At 52.8% G+C, this 24,022-nt stretch overlaps 1 protein-coding gene across 1 annotated transcript in view; it reads left to right on the top strand.

The window, feature by feature from the left end:
- PREX1 (phosphatidylinositol-3,4,5-trisphosphate dependent Rac exchange factor 1) overlaps positions 1-24,022 on the top strand; it is a 169,351-nt gene that overhangs the window by 131,279 nt on the left and 14,050 nt on the right. Inside the window, exons 15-29 of the mRNA XM_090286533.1 lie at positions 1,292-1,364; positions 6,077-6,219; positions 7,818-7,910; positions 8,823-8,971; positions 10,685-10,770; positions 11,979-12,115; positions 12,790-12,910; positions 14,982-15,169; positions 15,463-15,624; positions 16,287-16,497; positions 16,935-17,211; positions 19,361-19,567; positions 20,883-20,971; positions 22,226-22,308; positions 22,469-22,559. Of these exons, the coding sequence (XP_090142659.1) occupies positions 1,292-1,364; positions 6,077-6,219; positions 7,818-7,910; positions 8,823-8,971; positions 10,685-10,770; positions 11,979-12,115; positions 12,790-12,910; positions 14,982-15,169; positions 15,463-15,624; positions 16,287-16,497; positions 16,935-17,211; positions 19,361-19,567; positions 20,883-20,971; positions 22,226-22,308; positions 22,469-22,559 (2,110 nt within the window). The remainder of the gene's footprint in view (positions 1-1,291; positions 1,365-6,076; positions 6,220-7,817; positions 7,911-8,822; positions 8,972-10,684; positions 10,771-11,978; positions 12,116-12,789; positions 12,911-14,981; positions 15,170-15,462; positions 15,625-16,286; positions 16,498-16,934; positions 17,212-19,360; positions 19,568-20,882; positions 20,972-22,225; positions 22,309-22,468; positions 22,560-24,022) is intronic.

The following is a 24,022-nucleotide window of genomic DNA, read 5'->3' as shown; positions in this document are numbered from 1 at the left end:
GGACAGTCGACACTGGCCGCTCCTTGTCCTTGGGGTCATCCCCTCGGAGTCATGATCCTGGGGCATGGAGAGTTTCATCGGCCTCACATGTATCATGTGCCCTCAACCTGGCCTGGGGGGCAGTAGCAGACCTTGAGGGACTGTCCCACCAAGATGACATTTTGCATTGGAGAGTTGGCTCAAAAGGTGGGCCCAGCATGCTAGCCACGCCTGGTCATTCTTCGGTTTTGGGTTGGATGCCACCTTCTCAGGGGAGCCCTGAGACGAGCCAGATGCCCCTGACTTAAACGTATCAGTTAAGTGTTGTCAGTTCCAGGGACAAAAACCCGGTGAAGCAGTGGCCTAAGCAGATGATCATGCCACTTAACAGGCCACATACCAAGAAGAGCCTTCCACCTTCTACTCCGTCATCCTCACTTGGCAGGTCTGCCCCTTTGGTCACGAAATGGCCCCATGACCCTATGCATCACTTCACTTCCTCGTATGTCTCTACCCCCGGCAGGGAGGGGTTTTTCTGGAATCCCCTGTAAGTTTCCCCACATGTCTCACTGGCTAGAGCTAGGTCAGTTAGGAATTCAGCTTGATTTCAGAGATGCAACTACAGAGTCTGAAAGAAATCAGGGGTTTATTTTTCTGCCTTGTGAGAGAAAACCCGAGGTTGGTAGTTCAGAGCTGCTAGGGTGGCCTCATGATATCTTTGGAGGCCACACTCTTTCTTTCTGCTCTGCCATCCTTAGTATGTTTCTGTCCTTGAGGCCACACTGTGGTCTAGGATGACTGCAGGAGCTCCAGCTATCACCTCTTTGTTCCAGGCAGGAGAAGAGAAAGGAAGGGCCAGGGGCAAAGGGGGTTTTACTGGAGTTCCCTACCAGCGATTGCTGCTTATGTCTCACTGACCACCTTTAGCTGCAAGGGAGGCTGGGACTGTGGTCGTCTAGACAGATGCATTGCCGTCCACCGCAGTGAGGGTTCCAGTACTGCAGGGTCTGGGAAGGGTGGTTTCCAGGCAACCAACAGTATCTGCTACTTAAAATCTCCATTTCTCTTTTGTAGTGTTTATCGCACAGTGCTCAATGTATTTATTGCAAATACAATAACATAATATCCGTCTGGGATTTGTTAATAACAATCACAAACATGTTTTGGGGGCACCTCAGGAAACAAAGAGACAAATAAATCCCTGTCCTTCTGGAGTCCCCATGCTAAGGGCAGTGGTGGGCTTTCCTCCAGCCTCATGCAGCCCCTCCAGTGCCAATCCACCTAATGCCTTCCCCTTCTTGTTCCTTTCCAGGGCGATTGCCAGACGCGGGAGGAGGCAGTGGCGCTTGGCGTGGGCCTGTGTAACAACGGCTTCATGCACCACGGTAATCCATCCCTTCCCCTCCACTCAGCCTCCCTCTGTCCTGGAACAGAAGAGCCGGCATGGACACTGGTCCCTGGTGCATGTCACAGGGAGGGGAAACTGAGGCCCAGAGAAAGCATGTGGTGGGCTGGAGGCTGCCCAGCATGCCATGGGTGAGCCCAGGCTGTATGCTGGGTCTGCAGGCCTATAGACCACTGGGGGCTTGGGGTGGCTCTTGAATCCCCTCTTCCTCTCCCCTGCTCTGCACTGATTAAGAGATCACTTCCAGTGTCCAGTGGGGACTGACGTGGCTGCTAAAGCTTGGCTGGAGAAACAGACTGGATTTGAGGTCAAATTCATGGGCTTCCTGTGCTCCTCCTCCTGGATAGGACGTGGCATTCCAGGGTGGGCAGCGGGGCCCAGGCCTGGCCCACGGGCTTCCATGGGAGGAGAGGACAGGCTGGTTATGAGCATGAGAGGAAGGCCGGTCCCTTCCCGGGACGTTCATGCCACAATTCCCGGCCTCACCCCTCAGATGAGTCACCCTCCACTCGGGGGAAGCACATGAGAGGGGCAGCGGGTGGACAGTCCTGGATGATCCTGGGGCAGGAAGCTGGGGAGAAGGAGGGAGAAAATGGCTCCATGGAGATAGCCTTTTACATTAAAACAGAGGTTAAGGCGCTGCGTGCCTGTCCTCCTTCTAAGTACCTCCCATGCGTTATTTTATTCTGTGTAGGGATCCTTTGGTGTTGGTATTAATAGTATCCTCACTTATAAATGAGAAAATAGAGGCCCAGACAGTTAAGAAATTTGCTCAAGGTCGCATGGCAAGTAGGAGTCAGGAGGTGAACCCCGGCAGGCTGGCTTCGCTGGTCACACGCTCAACCCTGGAGCTCCGTGGCCTTCCCACGCTGGCTCTGGGGGAGCCCCGAGTCTCCTGCCCCTTCAGTGGGACAGGTCAACTTTCACCCCACCAAGGAGCCTTGCTCCTGATTCTGGCATGCTGGCATGCCCTTGTCTGGGGCCCTTCCCTGCCGGCTTACCCCTCACTGGTTCAGCGTTTCTGCTCAGTTGCTGCCTCCCTGCGAGGCCTCCCCGGCCAGCCCGGCTGAAGTAGCTCCTCTCCTTCTCCACTCTGCCCCTGGCTCACACTCGCCAGCCTTCGTGGAGCGGCACCCTCCCTGTCAGGCTGATGGCACGCTTCCCCTCTGCCTCTGTTCGCTGGCCCCCTGGGGGTGCCTCCTGCATCCGGCACCATGCTAGGCTCCGGGGACAGAGCAGTGAGCAAGGCAGACAACAGTCCCCTCGCGGGAGCCCACAGCCTTGTGTGTGTCTATGCACATGTGTATGTGCGCATGTGCATGCGTGTGCACATGCGTGGGGGAGAATCAAACAACAATGACGTGAGTGCATCTTCTGGAACATTATGAGCATGAGAGGAGGACCTTGGCCTTCGCTCCTGTGAGGTGGGAGCCCTGGGCGGACCAGAGCAGAGGAGGGACATGCCTGACTTAGGTTTGCACGGGATCCCTCTGGTGCCCATGGAGACGGCTGTGAGGGTGGGGGCGGAAGTAGCGGGGCCAGTGAGGAGGTGACTGCCATGGTCCCGGGGAGGGCCCGTGTGACCTGGACCCAGGTGATGGCACAGCGGGGTGAGACTGGAAGGTCTTCTGGCCATTCCTCCTCCTGGCTTCTGCTTCGTGCTCTGACTCAGAGGTCAGCAAACTATGTGAAGGACCAGACAGTAAATAGTTTCCACTTTCCAGGCCACATGGTCTCTGTCACTGCTCGGCATTTAAAAAAAAAAAATACAGGCAGTCTATAAACAAATGGGCATAGCTGTGTGCCAGTAAAACTTTATGTAAAAAGTGGGCCGTGGGCCATAGTTTTCCGTCCCTGGTGCGGCTGCTGGGTTTGTCCCTTCAGCAGGGTGAGAGGTGTCCCCATCCCAGGAAAGGTCACCTGGTCCCTCCCCTGCCTTGTAGCCTGAGGGCCTACTTCTAGGCCTGACTCAGCTAACTCCCTATAGGCTCAGGCCCCTCTCCAGGCCTCAGTTTCCCTGTCTTTCTGCTGGAGGCCTTGCTGTCCCCTCCCCTCTGAGCTTAGCAGGCCTGCGGCTCTGGGTTTAGGACTCATTCCACCAGTGGAGACGGGCAGGTTGGGCCCAGCCAGGGCAGCCTCGGTCATTCCCATTCCTTGGCCCCGTCTCACCAAAGTCCCTCATTCCCAGAAGCTGCTCTGTTCCCTGTGGGGCCCTCGGACAGCTCTGTCACTCCTGCCAATCAGCTGGGCAGAACCTCTCATTTGTGGGTGAGAGTAATTAGGGGTCCACCCCAGCTGCTATTCTGGGAAGACTGCTGGCTGAGGACATTCATGGGGGAGTGACTCCTAGGCAGTACCAGCACTCTGAAGGCCCCCCAGGGAGAGAAATTGCAGGGCGCGGTCACTGCTCCCCTATTCCCTGCCACGAACTCAAAAACAGGCTAAAATAGGAAAGGGCCAAGGCCTAGGTTTGTGGGTGCTGCAAAACGCAGGTTAGGGTACAGAGCGAGGGTGGGGCAGGGCCTGTGTGGAGCCCCGAGGCACCTGCCCCAAGCTCATGGGCCCTGAGGTGTCCTCAGGGAGGGACCTGAGAGGCTGGGAAACAGGCTCACCACTTGACCCTCACGGCCACGTTGGTGCCGTGGCTGTCTCTCTGCAGGAGAGGAAACTGAGGCTCAGTGATGCTAGAAGGGTATGAAGTGGGGAAGGGGCTGAGCCAGGATTTGAACCTGGATCTCTGCCCATCTCACAAAGCCTGGCCAGCGGCCTTGACGGGAAGATGGGAGCAGTGGGACCTCACCTTGCTGAGCTCCTGGACTCAGGGATTCCAGCTGTTTCCCCAAACATTTCATTACAAAATCCTGCTGTTTTCCCACATGTTTACAGTGGAGGTGAAGCCAGCCGGCCCCCTGGGGCCTGGCTCCTGAGTTCTGGGGAGAGCAGTAATTTGTGTGTCTGCTTTCAAGAGGTAAGAGGGGTGGCCTGAGAAAGACGCTCACAAACAGCGAGATGTCCCAGGAAAGGAAGGACAAATGGAACGCGGCCTGCTGTGTCTCTTTAGTTACCAAGTCGACAGACAGCGTCTGTCTTTGGAGATGGTGGGGACATTTTGTGATGCCAAGGCAGCTGGTTTTCTTCTCTCAGGCCCCATGACTTCCTACAGGTCCTTTCCCAGCCTGTGCCCTGACATCCGCTCTTCATGGGGTTCATCCCTGCCTCCAGGGAACAGGCCAGGCTGGGCAGCACGGTGAATGGAGGTGCTCTGTGACCTTGCTCTGTTTATTTAGCTTCTCTGGCCTCAGTCTTCCCATCTGTCAGAGGGGTGCAGCAAATCCTTCCTTATCTGTCGAGTAAATGAACCTAAGCCTATACTCATGGGAGCCTGGCGCTAACGTGCTTAGTTACATTGTAATCCACAGGGACTAGATCACATATTGGTTGCTACTGGTTATTTTTATTCATTTTCCTAGCTGGTCTTAGCACAGAGGTCAGAAAACTTTTTCTCTAGCCCTGACTGGTGTGGCTCTTGGTTGGGCATTGTCCCACAAAGGGAAAGGTCTCTGGTTCGATTCCCGGTCAGGGCACATGTCTAGGTTGCAGGTTCGGTCACCATGTCAGGATGCGTACAAGAGGCAACTCATTGATGTTTCTTTCCTTCTCTCCCTCTCTCCCCTCTATCTAAAAAAAGAAAGAAAAAACAAAAAAAAAAAACCGACAACAAATAAATAAATTTTATTAAAATATAATTTTTTTTTAAAAAGAAAACTTTCTGTAAAGGCCCAGACAATAAATACACTACACTTCGTGGGCCATACAGTCTCTGAGTTTGGCAGTCCCTGGTCTGAAGGGTCTCCCTGTGGCCCCCTGATCATTAGTGAAGTTGAGCTCCTTTTCATGTATTTGCTGCCCATTTGGGTTTACTATTCTGTCAATTGCTCATTCATATCCTTCACCCGTTCATCTGTGAGTTTCCCAGTCTTTCCTGGTTGATTTATTGGAGTTTTCTCTATATTCTAGGTAGTTATTCTTTGTTGGTTTTAGACATTACAGTTTTTGTTTTTTTTTTAAATCTGCTCTCTGCTTGTGGCCTTCTTATTGAATGGAAATTATAGTACTTTTTTTTCAGGTGTCTTGTACCTGAACTTTTTCTCCTTAGGACAAAGATATTCTCCTGCATTTTGTTTGGTGAGCTTGACTTTTCCTGTTCATATTTAGGTCTTTAATCTGGCAGCAGTTTATTGTTGTATAGGTGTGAGGTAGGGATCCAGGTTTGTTTTTTCCCCCTAAGTGGGTTCCCTGCACCACCTGGAATCCCCCACGTGATCATCATCCATCATATGCTAAGTTCCCATAAAGACCCAGTCCTCTTAAGTGATTTCTGTTCTCTTCCACTTGTTCTTTATCTGTTTCTGCTGTATTTCCATACCGTCTTTGTTACTGTGGCTTTGGAATATGTCTTTATAGCAGGTGGGACAAGTTCAGATTTTTTGAGGGAAGTCAGAAAGCCTGTCATTTATGTGAACTATCCTAATATGTTAGTGTTGGCACTCGATGCCATTTCATATAACATGGTGCTGGCCAAACCAAACTTGTCCAGGGGCTGATTCCGGCCCACGGCTGCCAGTTGGCAGACGTTGCCGAAACCTTCCCGTGTGAGCCTGACCACGTGCCTGTGTGCCTGTGGGTTTGCAGTGCTGGAGAAGAGCGAGTTCAAGGACGAGTCGCAGTACTTCCGCTTCCATGCAGACGAGGAGATGGAGGGAACGAGCAGCAAGAACAAACAGCTGCGCAACGACTTCAAGCTGGTGGAGAACATCCTGGCCAAACGCCTGCTGGTAGGAGCAGCGCTGAGCTACTGCACCTTCCTTCCCAGACCCGCCCGTGGGCCTGGCAGCTGGCAGACCCTCAGATAGGGGCGCGGCTTGGAGCACCCTGGAGTCCGGGTGATTTTAGGGGGTGGCTGGCAACGCTGCCAATAGGCCAGGTCGCTTCGCTGGCCCCGACGACCTTCTTCTCAAAAGAGGTGGGCTTGCTGGGCTGCCTTTCTTTACCTTCCCATCTCCCCTTGCGCACCCCACGTCCCAGCCTAGCGCTGTGCAGAGAGGGTGGCCTCCTGATATGACTCATCCTGGGGGCCAGAGCCTTAGGCTCCGGCTTGGCACGTGATCTGGTTGCTGTAACAATCCTTGCAGTTAAGGTAGGACATTTACAGCCCGTTCAGACAGTGGGCCAGCCTAGGCCACCGAATCCTCTTTCTGTGCCCAGTGATGAGCAGCAGCCTCCGTCTCAATGTCTGGCCCACAGTGAACACTCAGGAGCGCTCAGAGAGCGCAGGGCTCTTGCTGCAGCTGGCGTTGGAGCCAAAGTCTGAATAACACGCAGACGGCTCCGTTAACTGCTCTCCTGCAGTACTTCTGGTGGCCACTATTCCTTGTGATTCTCGTTTCTTGCACTATAAGCCCTCCAATGCTTCCCGTCACACTTAGGATAAAACCCAGTCTCTTGTGGTCTCTGAAACTCTTCCTGCCTCTCCAGCTTCATCTCCTGTCCTCCCCCTTTCCTCACTCTACCTCCGCCATTCTGACCTTTTTTCTTATCCTCCAGTAAGTACCTTGGGGCCTGCCTCAGGGCCTTTACACATGCTCTGCCCTCTGCCTGGAGCACTTTCTTCACTCTTTATAAAAAGTTCTGTTCCTCACATATCACCTCTTCTGCCCCTGCCACACCATGTTCTGTTTCTTTAAGTTCTTTATTTTAATTCAGACTTCATACACTTCCTGTGCCACATTCTATATTTGGTGGTTGTCTGTCTCTCCCACTAGATAGCTGCATCAGGGCAGGAACTGTCTGTCTCATTCAATACTGTTTCCAGCGCTCAGTTAAGTGCCTGACCCATAGAACAGGCAGCAAGGAGCTCAGCAGATATTTGTTGACTGTATAAGTGCCTTTTCCTGTGTCCCCACCCTGCCTACCATTCTGCAGGGGGGAGGGACTGCTCCCTTCTTGTCCCCAAGTTCTTGGTGGCTGGGCCCCTGGATCTAGTTTCTTCACTAAGCGAGTACATTTTTATTGAGCACCTACAGCATGCCAGCAGACAGAGGGACAGTGGTGATAACTGAGGAGCCTGTCCTTGGGGTGGGAGGGGTAGGGGAGGCAGGCAATGACAATAAACAGACACATGAGCAGCACCAGGCCCAGGTGCGAACCAGGTGGTGTGTCCCCAGATAGGTGTTGAGCACTTACTGTGTACTGGGTGCTGTCTTATTCTCTCCTGCTGCGCCCCCACCCCGCACCCCACACCCCATACCCCTGCCCCATATAGATCTGGGTCCCGAGGAACCGGCAGGATCACAGTCCCGTGGGGGCTGAGGCAGGGCTGGTTCCAAGCCTCCCTTGTCCATCTCACCGGCTCTCTCCGGCTCTGGGCCCGCAGATCCTGCCCCAGGAGGAAGACTACGGCTTTGACATCGAGGAGAAAAACAAGGCGGTGGTGGTGAAGTCGGTCCAGAGGGGCTCGCTGGCCGAGGTGAGGCCTCTCGGAGGGGCTGCCCGGGCAGGGGCTGAGTGTGGGTAGGAGAGTGGGGCATCTCTCTCCATTTCTTGAGGCAGGCACAAATCTTGGATGTCCCTCTTCACTTGTTGCCTGTGTGGGGAAACTGAGTCCAGGGCTGCCTTGTCTGCATTCTTGGGGGAGCTGGGACAGCCTGCCTGCTCAAGCTGTCCCTCCCAGTGTGTGTGCCACTGACCCCCTCTGCTGGCCCCTTGGAGGGGTGCAAGAAAAGGTTTCCAAATCAGCTGTGAGGAGGAAAATCTAACGGTCGGTGGCCTGAATAAGACAAGTTTGTTGCTCTGTCATGGACACAAGGCCTGGGGGAGGAGGGAGAGCGAGTCTGCGGCAGGCCAAGGATTCAGCCCCAGGCCCTCTCCACTGCTCCCCGGGGTGTGGGGGTGGGCTGCCCAGGCGCCCGCTCGCCTCCGTGTAGTGATTAGGAATGCTCTGGGCGGCAACTGGAGCCATAGGGCTTCGTTTGTCTAATGATCTAAGTGGCTAGAAAGGAGGTGTTTGCAAGTCTTGGTTCAGCGTCAACATCTCTTCCATTTTCCTGGCCAAGCGCTCATGGTCACAAGGTGGCTGCCTTAGCTCAGGACCTCTTGTCCTCCCATGGTAGGGCAGGAAGCAGGGGCCGGGGCAGGGGCAGGCCGCGGCAGTGTGTCCTCAGGGAAAAACGTCTTTCCTCTTAGCGCCTGCAGCAGGAGTCCCTTCATAGCTCATTGGCCAGAACCGGGTCTCACCAGCCTGCAGAGGGGAGCGGGGTTGCCCTTGGGGTCACTCTGGTGACGCCTGGTCCCGGGGGCTGGTGCTGCCCGAATGCATTCGAGGCCCCGTAGTGAGGAGGCGAGGAGACTGCTAACCTGGGGTGCCATCTCCCCCGCCCAGATGGCCGGCCTGCAGGTGGGGAGGAAGATCTACTCCATCAACGAGGATCTGGTGTTCCTGCGGCCCTTCGCAGAGGTGGAGTCCATCCTCAACCAGTCCTTCTGCTCCCGCCGCCCGCTGCGCCTCCTGGTGGCCACCAAGGCCAAAGAGTGAGTGTCCCAAGGGGCCAGGTGTCCCACCGACCTTCCTCTCGGGTGGAGGAGCAGCCTGAGTGCTGGGGGAGGTGGTGGGGGCCGGAGCTGTCCCAGTTCCCCGTGGGCGGGGCTCATTCTGCAGGCACGCTGCACCAGGCTGCTGCCTTCCGTCACGCAGCAGGTGTATACTGAGCGCCCGCTGTCCGTTCAGTGGTGTTTGGGGCTCGGGGGACCCAGCCACGTCTGGATGGATACCTTTCTCCCCTTCAGAGATCTCAGTTGGGTTGGGGAGTAGAGCAGGAGACAGACGCTGAAACATGAAATGGAGAAGGGACGCGCTGCACAGGCAGTAGTAAGTGTGGCCCAGCATGCAGTGCTGGGAAGGAGGCCGGGCCATGTGGAGGGACGGTGATTAGGGGCCACCGAGACCTGAAGGGCTAAGGGAGGGAGTCAGGGGGACTTGTAGAGGAAGGGGTTCCAGGCAGAGAGAACAGCCAGTGCAGCAGCCCTGTGCGGAACCATGGCTTTGTGTTTGAGGAGCAGTGAGGAAGCTGATGGGCTAGAGCGGAGTGAGCGCGAGGGAGGGACGGGCAGTGAGGGCAGCCAGACAGCGAGGGCCTGGCCCTGTAGGATCTTATGCCCACAGCAAGGAGCTCGCACCACGTGAAGGTTCTGAGGAGAGGCGAGGGTGTTCTGATGGAGGTTCTGCAGATGCCTCTGGGGCAGGTGAGGGCTAGGTTGTGGGGGGCAGAGGTGGCAGCAGGGGCGTGGTGAGGGGGCTGCTGGACAGGCCTGCGTGGCTGCAGGGGGTGGCGAGGAGAGGCTGGATACCAGATATAGGTACAGGGAGAAGCATTTTCTATTTAAAAAAGTGTGCATTTGGTTTCCAATTCTCTCTTCTATTTAAGGCAAGTGCTTCACAGTTTTCTGTTGATAGGAGTGATGGAAAGTTTTAAATAAGATTATTTTGGGAAAAAGGCAAGTCAATTTAGGGGAAATGATTGATTGATTGGTTGATATGTGGAAGTGGCAGAAATTACCAAGGTGGAACCTGCCTGTCTTAAGTTCTGGAAATACCTGGGGTTTGAGAATAGGCTCCCAAGATGGCTTTATCTGACAGGTGGGGACGGGAGGGACGATTCTGAAGGCTGTTGCGGGGAAGGCACGCTCGATGGGGAAGCAGACGGCAGCACTGAAGCCCCTGAATTAATGACACCTACTGCACGATTCCGGGCAGGTGCCACCTGCTCGCCTCTGGTGTTCCACCTGCAGGATGGCCAAGACCTGGGCTTTTAAACTGCGCTCTCTAGGGGACACGTGTGGGCATTTTTCTAGAGTTGGTACCAAGCTGTGCGGGTCACTTCTCACCCTTCTATCTGTGATTGTTGGATAAAATGTTCACTGGCTGAGGTGCTGGACTGGCCACCAGGAGGCCTCCTCCCACCAGGAGAGTGATGGAGAAGGGGGAGGGTGGTCTGGAATTTTTGTGTTTGGACTGAAGCTTCCTGGGCAGGCCAGCGGTTCTGATTCACCGGAGATCCTGGTGCTGCGGGCTTTGCTTAGGCCAAGTGAGGTTTCTCTGGCTATGTGGGAGCTGGAAAGCCTGGCCCTGCTATTATTTTGGGGTTGGATTTCCCAAGAGTCTTGGAGGCAGGGGCTCCCCAGGGTGGCCCCTGGGCTATTGGGAGTGATGTAGCTTTTCCTTATGGCTGCTTCTGCCTGGTGCAGGATCATCAAAGTCCCCGACCACCCAGAGGCTTTGTGCTTCCAGATCCGTGGAGCTGCCCCGCCGTACGTCTATGCTGTGGGGCGAGGTGAGTGGAGCCTGACGGACAGGGGGGTGCTTTGGGAAATGGGTCTGTGTGTGCGATAGGAATTCAGAGCCAACCAAACCATTACTACCAGGCCTGTGCCTCACAGTGCACCATTACCACTTACTTTCTTTACTTGAAGCCAAGGCTTACAAATGCAGATGCCTACCGGGGTGAGGCAGTTACAAATGGGTAACTGAGAGGGAGCAATAGGGAGTGGTGAGGACCGTGGCAAGGTGAAAAATACACATTCACTCTGAAAGGGGCTGTCTTCCTCAGCTCAAGCTTCTTATTGCCAGGCAGGAATGTGGGCCCACTCTTGCCAGATTTGATTTTTAAAGAGAAGCCATATGTGAATTTTGGCCACACCTCTGGGCCTATGATTTGAGACCTATGCTTTCTCTGTTGCCTTCTTGCATGTTGTTTAAGGGGTTACTCTACCTTGGAGGTAAAACCAAATTGGCCTGAGATATTGGACTCTGAACCATTTTTTGCATCTAAAGGCCCCAGTTTTAAAGTTCAAACATTAATTGTCCACTTTTGTGGACAATGTCTGGAGACATCTTTAGCTGTCACAGCAGGGGTGGGGAGTGTTACTGGCATCTCATGGGTAGGGACCAGGGATGCTGCTAACATCCTGTCGTGCACCCGACAGCCCAAATGTCAGTAGTGCTGAGGGGAGAAACCTGGCCTTAGAACATCTACAGAGAAGAAAAGGTGTTTTATAGGTGAACCAGGCAAAAACAGTAAAACAGCTGATCTCTCATGAGCACTCACTAAGAGCTGGGCATGGGCTAAACGCTTTAACTCATTGAATCTCTCGTGAACCCTCTGGGTGGCCATTATTAGTGTCTTCACTTTACAGGCGAAGAAACTAAGGCACAGAGAGGTGGAGGAACTTAACCAAAGGTCACACAGTTGGTTGGTTAGTGGCAAAGCCAGGGTTTGAACCCAAGCTGTGTGACCTTGGGTAGCTGCTATTTCTCTGAGCCTCAGTTTCCCCTTCTGCACAGTGCGAATGCCAGTCCCTGCCCTGCCTACTGGAGTGGGCCGGAGAGGGGCTCCAGGGTGGGAGGGCTGGAGGTGGAGCGTGAGGGTGTGTGTTCGGGGGTGGGGGGTGTGGAGGACAGTGTCTAGATGCTCACACTTGCCTCTGCAGCCCAGGCTGTCTCTGCCTGGTGTTCAGCCTCAAGCACTCTCATCTCCCACAGGCTCAGAGGCCGCGGCTGCGGGGCTCTGCGCTGGCCAGTGTATCTTGAAAGTCAATGGCAACAACATGATGAACGAGGGTGCCCCAGAAGTCCTGGAGCACTTCCAGGCATTCCGGAACCGCCGAGAAGAGGCCCTGGTAAGCCACCCGGCAGCCAAGGCGATCAGGGACGTCCTGCTCAGTGGGTGGGTGGATGGGTGTTGCTGTAGACCACCCTCCCTTCTCTGGAAAAAAGCCTGAAGGCATCATGGTGTTTTGGGTCAGGCGGGGCTGCCTACCTGGTGGGACTGAGCTGGGCTTGGGCCCTGTGCCCCCTCTGCCTCCCTAAATTGGGGGAGCTGGGCTGTGATCCCTCATGGCCTTGGTTTTCACAGCCGTGAAATGGGTGCGATACTACATAGGCATGTTGGGCAGATAGTCATGTGGATGGTAAAAACTGATGTTATACTTGGGTTGGGGCTGGGGTTCTATGGAAGATGACAATCATTTATTGGTTCATCCAGTGTTTATTGAGCACCTGCTATGTGCCTGACATGTTTCTAGGCCCTGGGGCCCCAGGGGAGACTTACATTGTCAAAGGCTCCTCCCTCCCCTGGCTCCTATGTGGAGTGTGGACTATAGAGGGCAAGGGCTGAGTGTGACTGACGGTCCCTCAGGAAGGATCCCCAGTGAAGTCTTGGGGGCCCCTCCAAAGGTGCTGTCACCACCAGGCTAAAAGCCTGAGCTTGGGGAACTGTGTGCACCTTTGCCTGTCCCTTCCTCCTGGGGCTCCCAGTGTCGTGGCCACCGCTCTTACCCTGTTCCCCTCACAGGGCCTGTACCAGTGGGTCTACCACACCCATGAGGATGCTCAGGAGGCCCGAGCCAGCCAGGAGACCCCCGGCGAGGACCCCAGTGGGGAGGGGGCTCGGGAGGAAGACCAGCCTGACTCAGGTAACAGGACAGGCGGGCGATGTGATAGAGACTCCACTGGGCACTGGGTCCTCTTCTGTGTCTACACTCCTCCCTGATCCCATCCAGTCCATCTGGGTGCCATGAGTTTGAGTTAGTTTCCTGTAGCTGCTGTAACAAAGCACCACAAACCAGTGGCTTAAAACATCTCATGTATTCTCTTACAGTTCTGCAGGTCAGAAGTCTGAAATGAGTCTCACCGGGCTAGAATCAGGGTCTCAGCATGGCTGCATTCCTTTCTGCGGCCCTGGGGAGAACCCATTTATGTGCCTGTTTCAGCTTCTAGAAGCTGCCTGCATTCCTTGGCTCATGGCCCCCCTCCTTCATCTGCAGAACAGCAGTGTTGGCCTGAGTCCTTCTCACCTTGCCATCTCTCTAATTCTGCCTCTTCTTCCTCCATCTTCCTCATGTAAGGACCCTTGTGATTACATTGGGTTCACCTGGGTCATCCAGGCTCATCCCATTGTAAGATCATCTGATGAGAACCTTAATTCCATCAGCAGCCATAATTTCAGTGTACTTACAGGGTCCAGGGATGAGGATGTGGGCGTCTTTCTAGGGCCATTATTCTGCCCACCATGGGCTCCCACATTTATCTCTCTAGTGCAGCCTCAACCCAAACTCCAGACCTGTCTTTCTACCTGCTACCCCTTCCCCGCAATGTCTAAAAGGAATTGCAGACTTTGCATGACCAAAATTGAACTCCTGACCTTCCCCTGACACCTGCTCTTCCCCTCAGTGTCCCATCTCCATCCTTCCAGATTCTCAGGTCCCTGACCTTAGAGTCCTCCTCAGCTGTTCTCTTTCTTCTGTTCCCCTACACCTTCCGTAGCACATCTTGTTGCCTCTACCTTCCTCATGCGTCCGGAGTCTGACCATTTCCCACCACCTCCACTGCTTCCTAGTCCCAGCCACCATCATTTCTCACCAGGGCTATTGCAGTAGCCTGCTCACGGTCCTCCCTGTCCTGCCTTACCTGTCCTCCTCTGGGCTGTTCTCAAAAAATAGAACAAAACCTTCCAATGGCTCCCACCCTACTCAGGGCAAAGACCAAGTTCTCATCATGGTCTTCTAGTCCAGCCTGGCTCTCCAGCCTCACCGCTCATCACTTTCCCATTTGCCCTCTCTGCTTCATCCACCTCGGCACCAAATGTACTCCTGCCCCAGGACCTTTGCACTTGCAGTCCCCTCTGCCTGGAATGCACTCCTTCAGAGTACTTCTTACATCATTCACCTCTCTTCTCAAATGTCACATCCTCAGAAAGCTCCCATCCCCGAGTGCCCTTCTGTTGCAGTGTCTCCTTAGTCTATTTTAGTTTTCTTCGCTGCAAGTATTATTAATATATACCATGCATTGCCTTCTTTGTTTCTTAGATATGTCACTTCCAAGTTCTGTGGCCTCTGAGGAGTCACTTAGCCTCTCTGGGCCCATGTTAATTGGGACTTAATTTGGGCTACATAAAAGCATTGACTCAGGAAAGTTTAAGTCTCAGTAGGGTCATGCAGGCTTCAAGTCTGGCTCGATCCAGTGCTTTATAAAGTCTCTGGAGGCGTCTCTTTCCACTTTTCAGCTCTGCTTTCTCTGTGTTGGGTTTCTTCTCACATGCTGTTTTCTCCATGGGATGGTCCTGGCGGCTTGGAATCCAGGTGAAAAGAGAATGTCTCCTTCTCTTTGTAGATCCAGCAGAAGTCCCAGACTTGGCTCTCATTGGCCCAGGTTGGGTCACGTGCTCATTTCTGAACCGGTCACTGTGAATAGGGGAAATGGGAGTACGCCCACTGGCCAGGCCTGTGCCTCAGGGGAATGATGCGGGTGAAGGGGCAGGTACCCCTTTCTGAGCCGCATAGACTTGGAATAGGGCACAAGGGCCCTAGAGGGACAATCTAGCACAAGGGGTGAACAACCGTGGGCAGCCAAATTGAACAGAGCTATAGCACAGACTTCAGTTTCCTCATCTGGGTACCAGGAGCTGTCCGTGGTGATGGGCCAGGGGGCTGGCTGGCTGTGGGGTGCAGCCCCCTGCTCAGGGTTGCCTATCCTTTTGGCTTTCAGCCTTGCCCTTGCTGTCCCTGGGTCCCCAGCTGAGCCTGCATGAGGACAGCCCCGTGGTCAGCCTGACTGTGGACAATGTGCACCTGGAGCACGGCGTGGTATATGAGTACGTGAGCACAGCAGGCGTCAAGTGTCATGTGCTGGAGAAGATCGTGGAGCCCCGCGGCTGCTTCGGCCTCACTGCCAAGGTCTGGCTGGCTGTTACCCTGCCCTGGGTGGGGGGAGGGGGGGTGGAGCAGCCTGATGCCCATTTTCTCAGAGTTAACCTGGAGCCCTGAATTCTAGGCTCTGCCCCACCCCACGGGACTTAGGAGAGTGACTTATTAGCTCTTCGGCCTCAGTTTATGCATCTGCAAAATGGGCCACTAACTGACCTCACCTCACAGGGCTATTATGAGGTCACAGGAGTCACTGCAGATAAACGGCTTAAGACCCTCCTTGGCGCAGAGTGTGTGCTCAGGAGTTGCTAATGTTTCTGCAGATCCTCGAGGCCTTTGCTGCTGATGACAGTGTCTTCGTTCAGAACTGTGGGCGGCTCATGGCCCTGAGCAACAACATCAAGACCATGTCCCATTACGAGTTTCGTAATATCTGCGACACCAAGCTGGAGAACATCGGCCAGAGGATTGCCTGCTATCAGAAGGTACCTTTACCCTACAGGGTCTCAGCCTGCAGGATTTCGGTTGTAAATGTCAAAACCCACCCCAGCGTAGCAAAGACAAACAGGAGAAGTTATCGATTTATATTGCTGAAAAGGCTGGAGGTGAACTTCAGGCGTGGCTGTATCAGGTGCCCAAACAGATAGCACTATCCTAAGAACGTGGCCTCTCCTCCTCTTGGCTTTATTTTCCCATGTTAGCTTCACTCTCAGGCAGGCCTTATTCATGTGGCGACAAAATGGTCCCCAGTAGCTCTCACCTTAGCAGCCCCAGTAGCAAAGGAACTCGATGAGAGCTTTTATTGGCTTCGCTTGGGTCCCTTGCCTGGCCCTGTGCCAGTCACTGCAGGGGTGGGAGGCAGCCTTACCTGACCTCAGGGACTGTGGGTCGGGGAGAGATGGCTCCAAAGGGCAGTTCACATGTGCAGCTAAAACGTAGAAATGAATGTGGGCCTCAGATTTTTCCAGACTTTCCCTGAAATCCCGATCCATTGAAATGCAGTATAGGGGAATCTTCTTTGCCATTGGAGCTACTCGTTTTGTCCAGTTTGGAATGTCAGGCCCAGGCCAGGATAAAGTGGGGACTGGGGGCAGGCCAGAACTCCCAGAGTCCTGAATCATGACCTCATGTCCCCTACCTCTGTTAGTTTGCAGCCCACCTGAAGAGCAGGGTCAGCCCACCCTTCAAACAAGCACCTCTGGAACCCCATCCGCTGTGTGGCCTGGACTTTTGTCCTACCAATTGCCACATCAACCTCATGGAAGTGTCCTACCCCAAGACTACTCCCTCCATTGGCAGGTCCTTCAGCATTCGCTTTGGTCGCAAACCTTCCCTCATTGGACTTGACCCAGAGCAAGGTAACTGCATCTGTCTGTTAGAAATTGTGTTTGGATCTCACACTACACACACTTAAACAGAAACATGTCTGGGAGCCAGTGGTCTAGGGCTGGAATAGTGGCTTCATAGTCATCAGGGATCTAGGCTCCTGTCTTCCTACACCGTCATCTTTGTATGTGGCTTTCACCCTGAAGGATGCCTCATGGAAAAGAATGGCTGCTGGAGTACCAGTCATCATGTCTGCATTCCAGGAAGGAACAAAAATTCACAGTAGTTAAAGGCATCTTAGCACCAAACTGACTCTTTCTTCTTGAAGTAATCTGGATTAAAATAATATTTAAAAGGGGAAAGTTTCTCATTCATTGGTATCCTCAAAATGGGTTTCTATACCTCTGTCCAAGGGACTTGTGGATGCCTGGGCACTGTTTCCAGGTCAGCTCTTCCTCTCTCCATGTAGGCCACCTGAACCCTATGTCCTACACCCAGCACTGCATCACCACCATGGCTGCCCCATCCTGGAAGTGCCTGCCTGCTTTGGATGGGGACCCTCAACACCAAGGTCTCCAGGACAGCAGCTTCGGGCCAGCCAATGGGGCTCTGGGCCTGGAGGACCGGGGCCTGAGCTTTCTCCTCAAGCAGGAGGACCGTGAGATCCAGGATGCCTACCTGCAGCTCTTTACCAAACTGGACGTGGCCCTGAAGGAGATGAAGCAGTATGTCACCCAGATCAACAGGTGAGCCATGGCCCCAGGAGGGGGATGGTGGGGGGAGTGTTAGAGTCAGGATTCTTTGTAGTGGGGAGCTGTCCTATACATCACAGGCTATTCATCAGTATCCCTTGGTGCCAGTAGCATCCCTGCTCCCCAGCTGTGATAAACAAAAATGTCTTCAGACATTGCCAAATACCCCCTCTGGGGACAAGGGCAAAATCACTCCTGATTGAGAACCACTGCTCTGATGAAGTGATGCACATAGGCAGCGATCATCAGGAGAGCCTAAAACTATTTGGTGAAAGGTTGAGGGGACTTTATAATTTTAACAGAAAGAGAGATGGCAGGACATGCTGTCCCCTTGGTGTAATGCAGCCGGGCACACACACAGCACCACCTCCCACGTGTTCCCACCAACAGAATTTGCATCATTCTCTACCCAGAGCTCAGGGGATAGACGATGGTGACATGGCACCTGGGGGACGCAGTTGGCCAAATCCCAGGGGAGGGGGGTTCCAGATGACAAAGGACCCAGTTTCTCTAACAAGTAACTGGTGGGGGGTTGGGGTGGGGAGCATGTACAAGGAGGAGGAGGAGGATCTGTTAGAGACTTGGGAGGCGTATCAGACGCAGTGTGTGGACTTGGTTAGGGTTCTGTTTCTAACACCATCTGTGAAAAGATACTTTTGAGACCATCAGGGACATTGGAACATGGACTGGGTACTAGATGGTATTTAGAAATTATTCATTTTGTTCGGTATGTAATAGCAGCCTGGTCAGGTTTCAAACGGTTTCTCAGCCTCAACACTGTTGGCGGCGGGGCTGGGTAATCCATTGTGGGACTGTCATGTGCATTGGAAGATTCTCAGCATCATCCTGGTCTCTACTCGTTGGGCACCAGTAGTTCCTCCCACCCCTACCCCACTTCAGTTGTGGTAACTAAGGGTGTCTCTGGACGTTGGTAAATATTTGAGCCTCAGGTTATGTGCAAAATCACTCATTGTTTCCTGGGGCGGGGCCAGAATCACCCAAGTTGAGAACCACTGCTTTAAAAGGGAGCCTTTATGTGCTAGAGACACATATGGGGCATTTATAGGGGAAATTTATGATATCTTAGATATGTTTTAAATATTCCCCAAAAAGAAAAAGCGACTGGAAAGACTGAGGAACAAAAGTGGCCCCTGAGTTGCCGTTGTTGAAATTGGCTATTGGGTACCTAGTGTTCTTCATACTGCTCCCTCTACTTTCATATATACAATGGAAACTGTCCATGGTAAGAGGCAAAATAATGTGGGGTCTGGAGCCAGGAGGCCTGGGTTTGAATCCTGGCCCTGCTACTTATTATGTGTGACCTTGGGCACGTCACTGAACCTCTGAGCCTCTATTTCTTCATCTATAAAATGGAACTGATCATAATACTGACCTCATTGAGATGTAAAGGATTATATCTGCCAGGGTTTATTGATCACTTACAAGGCACCAGATACTCTTCTAAGCACTTCTCATATTTTAACTCTGTAATCTTCATACCAGCCTGGGACATAGATACTGATATTACTCCGTTGTACAGGCGAGGAAATGGAATCTCAGAGAGGTTAAATAATTTGCTGTAGGTCTCTAAGCTAGGAAGTGGAAGCATTGTGATTTGAACCTGGGGTCTGTCTGTCTTAAAAACCTATGTGCTTGACAAGTAATGATACTCCATGCCATGGGCTGACAAACTATGGCCGATGGGCCAAATCTAGCCCACTGCCTAGGGTTTTTTTTTAGATAAAGTTTTATTGGAACACAACCCTACTCATTCATTTCCATGTTGTCTCTGGTGCTTTCACACAAGTGTGGCAATGTTGAGTGGTTTTAACTGAGACTGGGTGGGCTACCAAGCTGTAAAAATGTGCCCTCTGGGCTTTTACAGACAAGTTTCCCAGTTGTAATCTTTGCCTTGAACTTCTTGGCGATGAAATAAAGAACCTCTGTGTCTTGCGCCTCCTACAGGAGGGACAGTGTGTGTGCACCTGCAGAGGTGCTAGTGGGCTTTTCAGGGGAAGGACACAAGCATTTGATGGTTAGGGTCAAAGGGGAAGCCTGAGGTCAGGGCCTTGCCTGGAGCCTTTGTGGAGGCCATTGAAGCCACCAGCAAGTGTCTTTCAATTCAAAGTCTTTGTTCCCACAGGCTGCTGTCCACCATCACGGAGCCCACCTCGGGGGGGCCCTGCGATCCGCCCTTGGCCGAGGAGGCCTCGTCCTCCCCACCAGTCAGCGAAGAGAGCGAGATGGACAGGACTGACCATGGGGGCATCAAGAAAGTGTGTTTCAAGGTGTCTGAGGAGGATCAGGAGGACTCGGGTCATGACACCATGAGCTACCGTGACTCCTACAGGTGGGGGCAGCCGTGGGTGTCGCGTGGGCTCTGACGTGGATGGTCAGTGGGACAGCTGAGGCCACTGACTTGTGGGAAAGCCAGAAATGGAGGGACAGTTCCCAGGAAGAAGGGGGATGGGGCACTGTGCTGAACCATGTGGTTCTAGGGGTTATCTAAGCCCTCCCAGTCGTCCCGGTGCCCCCTCGGCTGCCCTGCCTGAGGCTCATGTTTCAGTCTGTCCCTTTGTGGACACCCCCCGTCCATTCTGCTCCAGTTCCGCTCTGCACACGCTGCTGGAATGGGGCCAAAGAAAGAGTCAAAATCTGTGGTCTCTGCAGCAAACACTATTTCTTTTTCCTTGATCCAAGGAGGAAGACAATTCTTTTTCCCTCTGAACTGCGAGAGGATCTGAATTGTTTTTCTACTGGTTAAGCTAATTATAACGAGATCAGCGAAGTCCTAATTAGTGGGTTAAATGGACTAAAAACTCCATTTCCTGTAATAAAGCATAGAGTGGATAAGTGGAAGCCCTTACCACAAATAAATAAGCACTGCAGGCCCCTGGGAAACGTTGTGTAACATTGGATTGTCCTTAGAGTGGAACGTGATGGGGGCGCTTCTGTTGTTTGTGGGCAAAACACAGAACTGATGCATTTGACAGGAAGGGCCTTTGCCCCAGGCTTCCCAGCATTCCTGTTCTTTGTCTCCCGCCCGTGTATCTGGCTTGGTTTCTCTGTAACCAGGTGTTCGGGCTACCTGGGCACCGTGTGTTCCCAGCGCCTCGTGTCCGTAGCCCAAGATTTCTCCATCTCACTGGGTTTCCATTCTTACATTTTTGGGTCCTCCAGTTCTTCCTTTAATTGTCAAAAAGGTGAAGGAGAGAATTTCAGGATTGTGGTTTTTGATTCTCATGCCTTCTGTGTCACTGGGACACAAGCGAAGAGAACACAGGCCCTGTCCTCGTAAGGGTCCCAGCCAGGCCCGGGAGACAGAACACGGAGCCGTGTGGTTGAGGGTGGCAGGCGCACACGTGTCCAGGACCCAGGCTGTGCCACACAGGGAATGACAGAAGTTTACACCCAAATGAAAGCAGCTTACTGCCTTCCTCGTGTTTCTGCATTTCTGTTGTGGAGCCTAGAAATGTGTCTGCACCGTTAAAAAACCAACCAGGACCACCTTCCCTGTCTCTGGCATCAGAGGTCGGCCTGCCAGGGCCAGTTGTCCACCGGGGAGCCAGCAGTTTTGTCTACACTCCAGAAAGTGGGTTCTGGGTGCTGGGACCAGAGGTGCGAGCTGGAGGGTGACGCCTGGCTTCCTCTCTGTCCCTTTGCAGCGAGTGTAACAGTAATCGGGACTCCGTCCTGTCCTACACCAGTGTGAGAAGCAACAGCTCCTACCTGGGCAGCGACGAGATGGGGTCTGGTGAGTGGGGCGCTGGTGCCCGAGGGTGGAGATCCCCTGCACCAGGTTTTGTTTTGTTTGATTATACTTCACTCAGGGTTGTATTGTTTTGCATCACGCTGCATACTATGATCGCGTCTTCCCTTTCCTTTGCTCATTCGGCACATTTTATTCAGCATGAAAGACCCTGGCCCTCTCGGCGCTGGCGTTCTCCATGCATGGCGTGGACAGGGAACACACAAAACACACACGATGCAGTCAGAGAGTGTGATGAGTTGCACTGACATCACTAAACTAGGGTGACCTGATGGTTTCCATAAAAATGGCACGTGCTCCAACCATAAATTCACACGACACTGAAAAGTTCTGACGAAGTACATGAAAATTAGTCAGAACCCCCTAAATTACCATCAGTGACATTTGGAGACCATTGGTGAACACGTAATTCTGCACAGACGGACATGTGGGTGGATGGCCAGGTGGATAAACAGGCATAAATAATATTCCATAAAATAGATTATACTGTACTTACAACTTTTCCTGGAAGACTGAAATTTGTTTTAGTTTTAGTGTCATTGATTTCAGCCTTTAAAATTTTTATTTTGTGACCAGGTCATATATCCACATGCTTTATAACTGAGAAGGCACGGGAGGGCAGGTGATGACAAGCCTCCCTCCCATCCTTGTACCCCCAGTGTCCTGCTTCCCAGGCTCCCATGGTCACAGCTGCCTTGTGTGACCTTCCAGTGGTAGTCTGGGCATAAAATTTTAATTTTAATTTTTTTTCCAATTTAACAAAAGAAAAAGAAGCCCAAGTAAAAGTGAAGCTATTGCTGAACTTCAGATAAATATTTTATCACATAAGGCATTCAGCTATAAAAACTGTCCCTGGGGAGGTTTTAGGGATGACCCGACATGCGGCAGCTTACTGAACTGAAATAGCTTGGGCGGATGGGTCTGGAGGCCTGCGGTCCAGCTCCTTCTCTCTTGCTTGCAGTGTCCTCATTTGCAGAGTCTCAGAAATAATGACAATGACTTACAGTCATGTAATGCTTTAGCTCCTGATGTCCATTTTGAAGATGAAGAAACCGAGGCTCAGAGAGGTCAAGGGATTTGCCTAGTGTCACACAGCCAGTATCCGAGTCTGTCAGACTCCATATCCACTGTGGGTTTTGGAGCTCTGTAGTTACGTTGTCTTCTTGGAAAAGAGGGTGTGAGGATGTGAGGTGGGACAGAAGTTGTTTGCTGATGGCTGTGGCTTCTTCCTTCTGTCAGGGGACGAGCTGCCCTGTGACATGCGGATTCCATCAGACAAGCAGGACAAGCTTCACGGCTGCCTGGAACATCTGTTTAACCAGGTAGGACCTTTGTTCCCATCCCTGGCCTGACCTTGGGTTCCCCCATCACCCCCGGTGAGAACCCATAAACCAGGAGCTGGGGCAGTGGCTGTGGATCATGGGTCTCTGCAGCCTGGAGGGCCACAGGGGCCCCACTAACCCTGAGCTTCCTGCCGGCCAGGTGGACTCCATCCATGCACTTCTCAAGGGGCCAGTCATGAGCAGGGCTTTTGAAGAGACCAAGCATTTCCCCATGGACCACAGTTTGCAAGGTGAGCACAGGGGTGCCCCTCCACAGGGCTAGGAATGACATCCAGGAGACAGTGACAATGGGGACTGCGTGATGGACTGGGGACAGGACACGGCCACACGCCCAGCTCTGCCCCTCTCCTGCCCAGTGGCTGTGGGCTTGTCCGGGGGTCAGCAATTTCAGCCCACAGGCCAGGTCCAGCCCATAACCTGGTTCTGTACAGACTGTGACCTGAGAACGATGCTTCCATTTATAAAAACTAGTGAAAAAAGAGAAAAGAAAGAAAGGAGAAGTATGTGACAGACTGTACGCCCTGCAAAGCCTGCAACAGTTCCTATCGGGCTCTTCGCAGGAAACGTGTGGGGCCCTGGGCTGGTCCCTGGCCTCTGGGGCCTCGGTGTGTGCACCTGCAGCAGGAGGGGAAGGAACGGAGCGTGGTCTGCCAGGCCTCAGAGCCTTCAGCGTCTCAGCCCCCCATCATTTTACCAACAGTCACAGAATCTACCTACATCCTTACAGTTTTCAAAACCACACTCATTTGCTGCCTGCATTATTATTGACATAACTTTTTGGAAAAAGTGTCACCTTTTAAACATTTAATTTTTAAAGGAACTTATTAAACTCCCTATATATGGAAAACCTGTATAACATGCCATAAAAAACAATGACCATGGTAAGTTCAAAGGAAACAGTCACACACAAAAAAAGTCATTAAACTGCAGCCAGGTACTGCTCCCTGCCCAGAGCGCTTTGTTCTTTCCTCATGAGAAGCATTAGTAGTAAAAGCGTTAGGGACTTATCGAGCAGCAGACTGAGACTTTCTTTTGGAAATGATTGAGAGCAAAGGAATTGACACGTATGTCCTCCCACCTGCCTTTCCTCTCATTTACCCACTTACCCACCCACCCATCTATCCACTCCCCCCACTCACTCATCTACCCACCTACCTACCCACCCACCCATCCATCATCCATCCATCCATCCATCCATCCATCCATCCATCATCCATCCATCATCCATCCATCCATCCATCCATCATCCATCCATCATCCATCCATCCATCCATCCATCATTCATCCATCCATCCATTATCCATCCACCCATCATCCATCCATCATCCATCATCCATCCATCCATCCATCCATTATCCATCCATCCATCCATCCATAATCCATCCATCCATCCATCATCTATCCATCCATCCATCCATCCATCCATCCATCATTCATCCATCCATCCATTATCCATCCACCCATCATCCATCCATCCACCCATCCATCCATCCACCCATCCATCCATCCACCCATCATCCATCCACCCATCCATTCATCCATCCATCCATCCACCCACCCATCCATGCATCTGTGTCCATCCAGTAAATGATTCCCAGGAACCAGCTTGTGCCAGGCCTTGTGTGGGGCAGGGAGGACCCTAAGATGAATGTGACATTGCCCCTGACCTCAAGGAGCTTCCAGCTGGGTGCAG

Source organism: Furipterus horrens, unplaced genomic scaffold, assembly GCF_987537825.1.
Source record: "Furipterus horrens unplaced genomic scaffold, mFurHor1.1.pri manual_scaffold_8, whole genome shotgun sequence".
Taxonomy (NCBI): domain Eukaryota; kingdom Metazoa; phylum Chordata; class Mammalia; order Chiroptera; family Furipteridae; genus Furipterus; species Furipterus horrens.
Note: the sequence above shows the minus strand (reverse complement) of the source record. Positions and strands in the feature narration are given on the sequence as shown.